General features: G+C 38.0%; 1 protein-coding gene across 1 annotated transcript in view; it reads left to right on the forward strand.

Annotated features, from left to right (window-relative positions):
- Nucleotides 1-11,169, forward strand: part of TRPM3 (transient receptor potential cation channel subfamily M member 3) — a 696,557-nt gene that overhangs the window by 583,757 nt on the left and 101,631 nt on the right. The window contains 2 exon segments of the mRNA XM_027839430.1: nucleotides 795-1,084; nucleotides 9,905-10,133. Of these exon segments, the coding sequence (XP_027695231.1) occupies nucleotides 795-1,084; nucleotides 9,905-10,133 (519 nt within the window).

The raw sequence follows: 11,169 nt of genomic DNA on the forward strand, positions 1-11,169 counted from the left end.
ATGCAGCTAGTAGGTATTTCATTTTACTTTATCTGCTTATATGGACATTTGAATACAAGCAAGACAAAGAATAGTTTGTATGTATTTTAATTGATAGGATATAGCTGTCCATATGCATTATAAATAACTATCACTGAAAAACAACAGAAAAAATAGAATCTTTAAAAAGAGAGATCTCACTGTAATTTAGTCTTACATAAATTATATAAAATAAAAATTTAATACAATAATAAAGTTCAATACAGATACTTGGAATTGGAAAGAATCTTTGGATTAAGAATGGTGCAGTATGGGGGGTTACTGTTCAGTGAGGATATAACTTATTTATTCATAATCAATCAAGCATATAACATGGGGCTATTAATTCACTAAATAAAATGTTTTAAAAGTATGTTTAGGTTAGTGGTGCTCTGTGGGTGGAAGAAAGAGTTAGAGTTAAGGTAAAAAGTAACAATATTATACAGTCAAAGAGTAGAAAACAAAACGCAATTGGATGACTAATAGAAGATTTAATTAATTAAATCCAGTAGAATCAGACAACAGAAAATAAAGATAGAGAATCAAAAAAGAAGAGAGAGAATGCTTCTTATCACTGACATAGAGAAAAAAGAAGAGAGGAAAATTAAATGATGTGATTTTGACAGGATTTTCAAACATAGGAAGTTGAAGCAGGGAGAAAATCACATTCCTAAATAGTACTATTCCTCCTCACCACCACCACCCTCCAAAAAAATCCAAAACAAAATTCAGTTCACTATTATCTCAAACTCTATTTTATTTCTCTTGATTTATAGGATGATGTTCCCTTAAGAAGAGGAAGAAAGACCACCAAAAAGAGAGAAGAAGAGGTTGACATTGATTTGGATGACCCTGAGATCAACCACTTCCCTTTCCCTTTCCATGAGCTCATGGTATGGGCTGTCCTGATGAAGCGGCAAAAGATGGCCTTATTCTTCTGGCAGCATGGGGAAGAGGCCATGGCCAAAGCACTGGTAGCCTGTAAGCTGTGCAAAGCTATGGCTCATGAGGCATCAGAAAATGACATGGTGGATGACATCTCCCAGGAGCTGAACCACAACTCCAGGTAGGCTTGTATAGGTATGAGGAGGGAGGAAAGGATGGCTGTAAAAGAGAAGATCTACTCAGGTTGCCCAAAGTAGGCTTCACTTGAGTTGGTTTCAACTACCAAATCTCTGTGCAAAAGAAGTGTAATTATGGAAGGTGAATTTTTAGGGGCCAGTCACACCAACCTAGCCCAGAGAAAATCCAAGGAATAGGAGAGAAAGCTCCACAAGAAAAACAGATAGCTGATGTTAAAAATATATTCCTTGTTTATGCAATTACTAGGAATGCAAATGACAAACATAAATGGATTCTTTAGGAGGATATTCATTTTTCACCTTATGCCTAGTTTTCCACTATTGCCCAAATTAGATGGCTGAGTGATCCCTTGGTCTCCAAAATTCAATTCATTTCAACCAACTTTTTGTAAGCATTTACTACATGCATGGTACTGTGCTAAGCACTGGAGATACAAAACAAAGCAAAGACCAGTCCTTGCTTTCCAGCACCTTACCTGCTTCTAAAGGGGATACGCTATGAAAGCAGACAAATAAATGCAATCTAATTTGAGGAAGGAGAGAGAATGAATCATAAAAGGCCTTCCATAGAAAGTAACATATGAGTTGAGCCTTGAAGGGGTCTAAGGATCCTGAGAAGCAGAGAGTAAGGAGGGAATCTATTCCAAACATTCAGGACATGGTAGCAAGACAAGGAATGTCAAATCCAAGGAAAAGAAAGCAAGCCATTTTTGCTAGAACTGATAATGTGTAAAGGAAAATAATTTAAATAAGCCTGGAGAAGTAGGCGGATGGTAAAAGGCTTTAAATGTCAAGCTCAGGGATTTATATTTTAAAATAAGGAACACTGGAAATTTTTGAACAGGGGATCATTCCCCTATGGTCAGACACCTGTGTTTTAGGAAAATTATTTGGCAATTGTATAGAGCAGAGCTGTTGCAACAATCCCAAGTACCACTGAACTAGATTAAAATTAATTGGGAAATATTTAGCAAAGTAAAAATAGAATAGAATAGAATGTCAATATGTGTTTTTTTAAGTCAACATATGGCCCACAGGGATCCTTAGATAAGGGTTAGTGGGTCCTGTTTCTATTTCAGTTTGACACCACTGGTGTGGAAGATAGATTAAACAGAGATGAGATTAGAAACAGAGTCTAAATAGGGGACTATTGTGATAGTCTAACCAATAGGTGATGAGGACCTATTGAGTTGAATGAGTAGAGAGAAGGAGACAGATGTAAGATGTCATAGTGGAAGAATTGATAAGGCCTGGCAACTATTTGGATACAGAGGATAAAGAGTCAAGGATCACTCCAAAGTTATGTTATGGTGGTACCTTTTAAAAGGTAAGGATGGTGGTACCTTTTTAAAAATGGGAAAGTCTAGAGGAAGAACAGTTTTAGGGGAGAAGATAGGTATTTCTGTTTGAATATGTTGTTTCAAATGTCTTCAGGAGACCTAAATGAAGGCATCCTAGCTGGCATTTGGCAATGTATGACTTGAGCTCAGGAAAGAAATCAGGACTGGATATAACATATTTGGAAACCATCATTAGAGATCATTCAACCCAAAGAAGCTAATGAGATCATCAGAAGTGGCTATGGGGAGACATGCAGAACAAAGCCTTGGGCGAATACCCACATTTTGGTGAAGTGGAACCCAGACCCAACAAAGGAGACTAGAGTGATAAAACAAACAAGAGAACCATGATAGAGAGAGCTATTCATAAAGGCAAGGGAGGACAGAGTATCCAGAAAAAAAGAAGTAGTTAACTCCTTTCCTTAAATTTATCCATATAATAATAATCATCCTTAAATAATAATAGTAACAATATTATATAATAATATATAATAATGTATATTATGTATAACAATGTATATTATGAATATTGTTTGTATTATATATAATAATGTATAATAGCATATGTTATAATAATGTGTGATAATATATAATAATATATGTGTATATTACATATAATATATAAATATTTTATAGATAATATATAATAATATATTCTGTATAACAATATATTATATCTAATATAAATATATACCTAATATATAATATAAAAAATAATAATAATCCTTAAAATTCCTTAAAAGAAAGGTCAAAAAGTATGAAGGCTATAACAGGTCATCAGAATTAGCAGTAAAAAAATCAGTAAGTAGTAACTTTGGATAGAGAAATTTCAGTTGGGTATTGAGGTCAGAAAGCAGATTTGAGCACAAGTGAATAACTGGCAGTCCTTGAGGATAGGCAGCTTTTTCTAGAAGTTTGAAAATGAAATGTTGAGGGCTGATCATTTGAGTAAATGGAAGAGTCGAATAGGGGCCTTTTAGGGATGATTGAGCATCTTTGTACATAGTAGGAATAGAGTCAATAATAAATAAGTGAAATTGATGAGGTTCTGATCAAAGGGGCAAACTCCGGCAGGAGACAGGATCAAGAGCACAAGTTGAAGAATCACCTCTTCATCAGAGGCTGGAGAAATGAATGACACAGATAGGTTCTGAGGAATAGAATAAGGCAGAAAAGGGAACTTGCTTATTGGTTGACAGCCTCTTGTTTTGTTTTCCAGTAAAATATGAAGTGAGTTATTCCAATTGGCAGTATTCCTTTATCCTTGTGAACACAGAGAGAGGGATTTATTTCCAACTTAGACCATTACCTGTTTACACAATAAGTTTAAAAGACTGATCACTTTTTGAAGATTTTGTAACTAAAATTCATGATCTGTTAACAGATGACCCTGAAGACCCTTCTATCTCCCTGATTCTATAAATATATTAAAGTGCAAAAGAGAATTAAGCAGCATTCGGATCCAGGTTAATTTGAGCAAATAGGTGGAGAAGAGAAAGAAACCATGGCTTGGTTCATATATTTGGCAGTAGAACAATCCCTAGTGCTGTTCTAACCATAATGTCCCTTTTTTTAAAAAATAGATTTTTATGGATATCTTTTATTTTTACATAACCTAGATTTCCTTCCCCCTTATAATAATTTTAAAAGAAAGAAAAATACAAAGAGACAAAAAAAAACTGATCAACACTTTTGAAATACTCTGATATGCAGCATTCCATACCCTGACTTCTACAAAGTGGGGAGGGAGAGTCTTCTCATCCCTCTTATTTAGAGCCAACCTTGTTCCATAATTTTATTGGATTCCATTTCAATTTGCTGTGGTTGTTGATCTCATTTATATTGTTGTAGTCATTCTATAAGTGGTTTTCTTGACTCTGCTTACTTCACTTAAATTAGTTCATGTATATTTTCTGACATTCCTCTGTATTCATCATGCTTTTTTTTTTATAGCACAATAATATTCCATTACATTCATGTACAATCTATTTAGCCATTCTTCAGTCCACGGGAATCTACTTGATTGTTGCTATCAGTGTTGTGGTGGATATGGAACTTTTCTTTTTGTCAATGACCTTCTTGAAGTATACGCTGCTATCAGTGGAAACTCTGGGTCAAAGGGTAGTGATATTTTAGTCATTTTTCTTTGCATAATTCCAAACTGCTTTCCAGAATGGTCACACCAATTCACAAGTTAACCAACATTATCCTGTGACCTAGAGATACAATCAGAGCAGTTGATACTCCCATTCTCTACCACTCGCGTAGAGACAATGTGATATAGTGGATAGAATGCTGGGTTTGGAGATAGGAAGACCTGAGCTTAAATCCCAGCTATGACATTTATTAACTGTATAACCCTGAGCAAGTCATATAACTTCTCTAAGCCTCAGTACTCTCATTAATAAAATAAGGAAATTGAACTAGATGTCCTTTAAAGCCTCTTCCAGCTCTAAATCTGACACCTTATCTGATGTGAGACCACAAAGGGAGGTTCCAATGAAAATTACAATAGAAGGGATCTGGAATGAGTTTACCACCAAACTCTTAACTCTGTGTTTTTTTTTTTAAATAAGCATCATTTAATGACTTCTAACTGCAAAAAAAAATGGCAATTATTTGGAGACTGGAGAAGCTTCAATTCTGCCATTGCAAGCAGAAAATAAACATGGTTGTTGGTAAGATAGCTGAAAAGGTTTTGAGAAATGAGAAAAAAAGATACTAAAATTAAAGGTGAAGCAGGATAAGTTGCCCAGGTGGTTGCCATTAGCCACTTTTTTTGACTGTTGTTCTTTTCTTTTTAATACATCACTCTACTTCCCTCGCAGTCAATAAATAGTAATTAAGCACCTATTATGTGTCAAGCACTGAGGATGCCCAATGAAGGCAAAAGACCACAATCTAATGAGAGAGGCAAAGGGCAAACTATGCACAAACAATCTATATACAGGATAAATTGGAAATAGTTAACAAAGGAAAAGCACTAGAATTGAGAAAGAGCATTCCAGGCATGAGGGACAACCAGTGAAAATTCCCAGAATCAGGAGATAGAGTGTCTTGGTTGAGGAACAGCAAAGAGGTCAGTGTCACTGAACTGAAGGAGAAGCAGGGGGTGGTAATAAGATTGACCCCCCAATAGACTCCCTCAAGCAAAACAATTCAATATCTTGACCATGTATAAAAATATAGCTCTCATTCTGCATCTCTACCACCTCAAGGATATGCTTCACCATCAGTTTTCTAAAGTCATGACTGCTCACTGCATTGAGCAGTCATCATCCAGTACTTCCTAGTTTCCCCTTCCTTAAAACCTGCCTACCAGCTGCCTATCAGTGCATTGAGGGTAGGATGAGGGTCACTACCACTAATAATTTGCCCAATGAAACAGTGGCAAGAGAAACAGTATACCCCATGCTTCTCCTAAACTCCCTTCCTTCTGATCATATTACAGTTAATATCAATGTATCCTCTATCAGACTAAATTTCTCACCAGAACACTATCCTGCCTCCTGGAAGCCTGGCATCAGGCACCATTGTCCTCTGCCTCTTTTAGTTCTAAACACAGAAGCTGGTCCCTTAATATGCAAATGGATAGGTATGAATGATGGCTGGGTCAAGCCCCAGAGTGAAGATTTAGAGAAGTACCCCAGGAGCTGGCTGCTTAGGCAAATTTCTTGGATCGACTCATAAGGGCCAGCAAAGTCTCCAGAGCAAAGCAGGATTTGGAGATTTGCAGTTTTACCTCATTTTGGTTAGGCTAATCTTTGTAAGAAAAGGTCTTTTTTTTTTTAATCTCAGCAGCCTTCCAGACTCCTTGACTCTGTTCTTTGTACAATCTCAGAGTGTAGCCACAGCAGCATGAAAAGGGAACCCTATAGGCTGAAAACCTATTTTCTAACTTCAGAAAAAGAACACCACCAGTCCATCAAAGGGAAGAATGAGAACTGAAGCCAAAACCCAAGGTTAATCTGAACCAAGTCCCCAGTTCCCAACTGAAAAGCTTAAGTATAAAGGTCAAGTTTGTTCCTCCCTTCTGCTCCTGACTATTCACAAATAAATATGTTTCTCGGGTTGCTCTGCCTCAGGTTCAAGGCTATGAGCCAAGTCTCACAATAAACTACCAATCTATAAGTGAATTTTTCCCTCAAGAAAAGCTCCATTCCCAAGCACATGTAAACTAACAGGGCCCTGCAATAGTAACCTGCCCTTCTGGGAAATACGTATGACAGTTAGTCTTGCTCTGAGTCAGTGACCTTGGGTATGACCCATGAAAATCACACAGCCAGAGCAGAATAGGTGGGTCATCCATAGCTTCTGGGACAGGGTCCAGTGATGCTGGAAGTAGTCCCACTGCAACTACAATCAAGGCTTACTGTCGAAACACTAGATGCTTCAATCCACTGATGCAGAAGCTATAGGGAAATAATAATTAGCAACAGGTGGGATATATCTGCTGGTTCCTATAATCCCTGACCTGAGATGACTGGGCATTACCCCTCCCCTAGTTTGTGGTGATTGAGTGATTATTGTTCCCAACTCCCTATGCTTTATTACTCTCAGCCAAACTTGGATGGGTGGTCTCTACTTCCACAACAGCCTGATGGCTGGCTAACAACAGTGTCGGGGGTACGTAAACCTGCCAAACAGAGCGTCCAACAATGCCACATGTGAGGTGTCAGCCCATTAGCACTAACATTGGCAATCGAACTAAGTTTCTGGATAGTTGATGCAAAAATTATTTTTAAAGTCAAACTAATAGCTCAGATAGGAGACACTGAAGCAGAGTTAACAATAGAGTAGGGGAAAGGTTAGCCACCTGATTTGGGGCTAGAAAACCTGTATTCAAATATCAGCTCTACCATTTAGTACCTGTATGTCCTGGGGCAAGTAGCCTGACCTCTCTCAGCTTTAATTCCCTCATGTGTAAAATGAGTTTTACCATCCATAAAATTAAATGGTCCCTAATGTGCTTTTTAGTCCCATATCCTCTGGAAGAAAAAGATTTTTTCAACTAAAAGAAGAAAAGATAAAGTAGCCTTGTCTTGAACTATCCTCTTTCTGCCTCAATACCTAGTTTACATGCTGTTCCCTCATTAGACTATGAGAGCAAGCACTGTCCTTTGCCTTTCTTTGTAACCCCAAGTGCATGGCACAGTGCCTGACACATAGTGGCAATTAATAAATGTTTTCTGACTGACATATGGCTCACAGTTACATAGTACTTTCAAAGCATGCTAAGTTCCGGTAATACAAAGAAAGGCAAAAACAGTTGCCCCGTTCTCTGCCCTGAACAAAGAGTTCACATTCTAATGGGAAAGACTACATGCAAACAATATGTATGTAAATAGGGTAAATCAGAGGTAATCTCAGTGGGAAAACACACTGAGGGAAGAGGGGCAACTGGAGAAGACTTCCTGCAGAAAGTAGAATTTGGGCAGAGTTTTGAAGGAAGTCAGTAGAATGAGGTGAAAAGGGAAGACATTCCAAGCATGGGGGACTTCCAGTAAAAACCATAGGAGTCAAAAGATGGGAGTGTTAGATGTAAAGAACAAAAAGGCCAATGTCATTGGATTCTAGCATATATGGAAGGAAGTTAAAGAATAAGAAGACTAGAAAAGTAAGAAGGGGCCAAGTTGTGAAAGGCTTCAAAAGATAAACATTGGGTTTATTTTCTTAAATCCTGGAGGAAATAGAGAGCTATTGGAGTCTGAGTAAGGGAGTCACATGGTTAGACCTACACTTTAGGAAGATCACTCTGACAGCTGAGCGGAAGATGGAATGGAGTCAGGAGACCAGCTAGAAGGCTACTGCAATAGTTCAGGCATGAGGTAATGAGAACCTTCACCAAGGTGGTGACAGTGTCAGAGGAGAAGACACATGCTAGAGATGTTGTGAAGGTAGAAATAATAGGTCTTTGCACACACACCTCATTTGATCCTCAAAATACTATGAGATAGATGATGCTATTATCCCATTTTATAGAGGGGAAAGCTGAGGCTGAGAGAGGTTAAATCACTTGCCAGAGATCACACAGCTAGCAAGTATCTGAGTGAAGATTTGAACTCCAAGTCTAAGTCCCTATCTCCTTCATCCTCAATGTCTTTCCCATACTGGCCCATCACCAGAAGAACCTTCCCCATCTCCCTAGTAGCACTTCTACTGAAACCAGCAGAAATCACAGGAAATTAAACAAACTTAAGCTCTTCCAGACAACTGAAAGCCTTCCTCATTTTTAAGGATTTCCAAGAGAAAGATTCTGCCACCTTCCTCATTTAACCACTCTAGTTTCATCGTCAAAACATTCTAACCTAGGTTCCTCATGGTTCGGTTTAATATCCATTCCCTTCTATTGGATATCATTGGCAAAGACCCTTTCCTGTAGGACTGTACATTCCCTCCATCCAAGGATCTATGATTTCACTAGTGTGATAACTCCTTACCTCCTACTAATATAGAGAGATCACAACCTCTCTGTACCTTAGTCTATGGTCTTTGTGAGTTTCCATGGCTAAAAAAAAATTATCAATATCATTGTTCTGTAACTTACCTGTTGAAGAGCCACTCCAAATGTAAATAGGCTGGTTCTTCAAAGGTAAAGATCCAGTCTTTCATTGGGTCCATATCAAAAGTTTTCCAACTTGTTGGAAATCTGAGATAGCTAACTGGTATAACAGATAGATCACTGGACTTGTAACATAGAAGATCTTAATTCAAATCCTGCCTTGGACATTTATTAGATATGTGTGACCTTGGACAAGTCCCTTAACTCGTCTGAGCCTTAGTTTCCTCATCTATAAAATGGGGGTGATAACAGCGCCTTTTTCACAGATTTGTTGTGAGCATCAAACAAGATAATATATAGAAAGCATTTCATAAGCCTTCAAATGCTATACAAATGTGACTATTATTACTACCTATTGTAATAGCTTTTAAGAACCTAAGGCCACGTCCCCACTGCAGTGTGGAGTCTGCTTCTAGACAAAATAATCCAAATTCCTTTTGATCTTGATGATGATAACATTTACTTAGTACTTTAAGGTTTGCAAATATGTAAAATATGCTGTCTCATCTGTTCTTCACAACAACCCTGTGAGGTAGTTACTATTATCATCTCTATCTTAAATGGGAAAATAGACGCAGGCATGGTCAACTTTAGATCATCCCTAAGATTCCTTTGAGCTCTTAACTCTGGCCTTAAGGAGAGTATAAATCACAGAACATGGAACCTTTGAGATCGTTTAATTCCACTCTTTTATTTTACAGATGAGACAACTGAGGCCAAAAGTCACAAACATGGCCGAGCTGGGACTTGAACCCCAAGTCTCCTGACTCCCAATCCATTGATTTTTCCCACAATGCCATTTGTGAGGTCTAGCCCTAGCTTCCATTTCTTAACACCTCTCCCCATCCTTTCCTAGATCCTCCTATTACCTGAGAGATTCCTAAGCACCTCCTGTGTTTCAGGGACTTCGGACAGTTGGCTGTGGAGCTGTTGGACCAGTCCTACAAGCAGGATGAACAGCTGGCAATGAAATTGCTGACCTACGAGCTGAAGAACTGGAGTAATGCCACATGCCTGCAGCTTGCGGTAGCTGCCAAGCACCGAGACTTCATTGCTCACACCTGCAGCCAGATGCTGCTGACGGATATGTGGATGGGCCGGCTCCGGATGAGAAAGAATTCAGGTCTCAAGGTCAGCACAGTCTAAAATGAACTGTGGAGGAGGTGGGAGTAGAGGATGATTTTAGATTTTATGAGCCTGATCTATGACAGGACTCAAATCCTCCTTGCTGTAGGATGCACCATATGCTTGAGGGAGAGCCATTCTCTGGGTTCAGTGACAAAGAGAGTCTCTTTCCCTAGGAATGATGTCACAGCAGAGCTATTCTGCACTCATCTAACCTCTCATTGCTCATGGCAAGGCCTAATGCTTTCATTCCTTGGCAGAAAGGAAACCTGGAATTTGTTAGACTGTGCTCAAAGCAGAGAAGAAATGGAAAGAGGAGGAAGGAAAAAAATGGCAGGAAAGGAGCAGACAAAAAGATGAAAGACAACAAAAAAAGGCATAATAACCCCTAACAACTTTAGAACCTGGGATTATTCCAGCATGACTACATTGAAGCTTACCCCTATATTACCTATGAAACTGGGTTTGCTAAGCAAAGTGTATTTATACATATATTTAAAAGACCCTAACCACATAGGGAAGAACCTTGGATTTTGGAGGACCTGGGTTCAAATCCCAGTTCTTCAATTTACTGTGTGAAAATGAATTTGGGCAAATTACTTCCCTTTTCCGTGCCTCAGTGGTAAAATGAGAGGGTCAGATGAAGTTAATTCCAGCTTAAAGATTCTGTGTGTACATTTCCTATGTACAGTACATGAAGCTAGCTATACTCATGGTATAAACCGGTTTCTTCTGGTATGTTTAAGCCAATTAAAGGAAGTAAACTGTTTTCAACAACACTCCTCACCCCAAACCACCCTAGGGAGACGCACTTGCATAGCCAAAATTGGTAAACAGATGCAGTGTCTTTTATCTTTTTAAGCAATGCTAGGAAACTCTTTGACAACAATACTGTTAGCCATTATAATTTATATATGTATAATTATATGTATATAACTATATATAATATATTTATATATGATATATAATTTATATAATATATTTATATATATGATATATAATTTATATAATATATTTATATATATGATATATAATTTATATA

Source organism: Vombatus ursinus, unplaced genomic scaffold (genome assembly GCF_900497805.2).
Source record: "Vombatus ursinus unplaced genomic scaffold, bare-nosed wombat genome assembly UNPS02014832.1, whole genome shotgun sequence".
NCBI lineage: Eukaryota > Metazoa > Chordata > Mammalia > Diprotodontia > Vombatidae > Vombatus > Vombatus ursinus.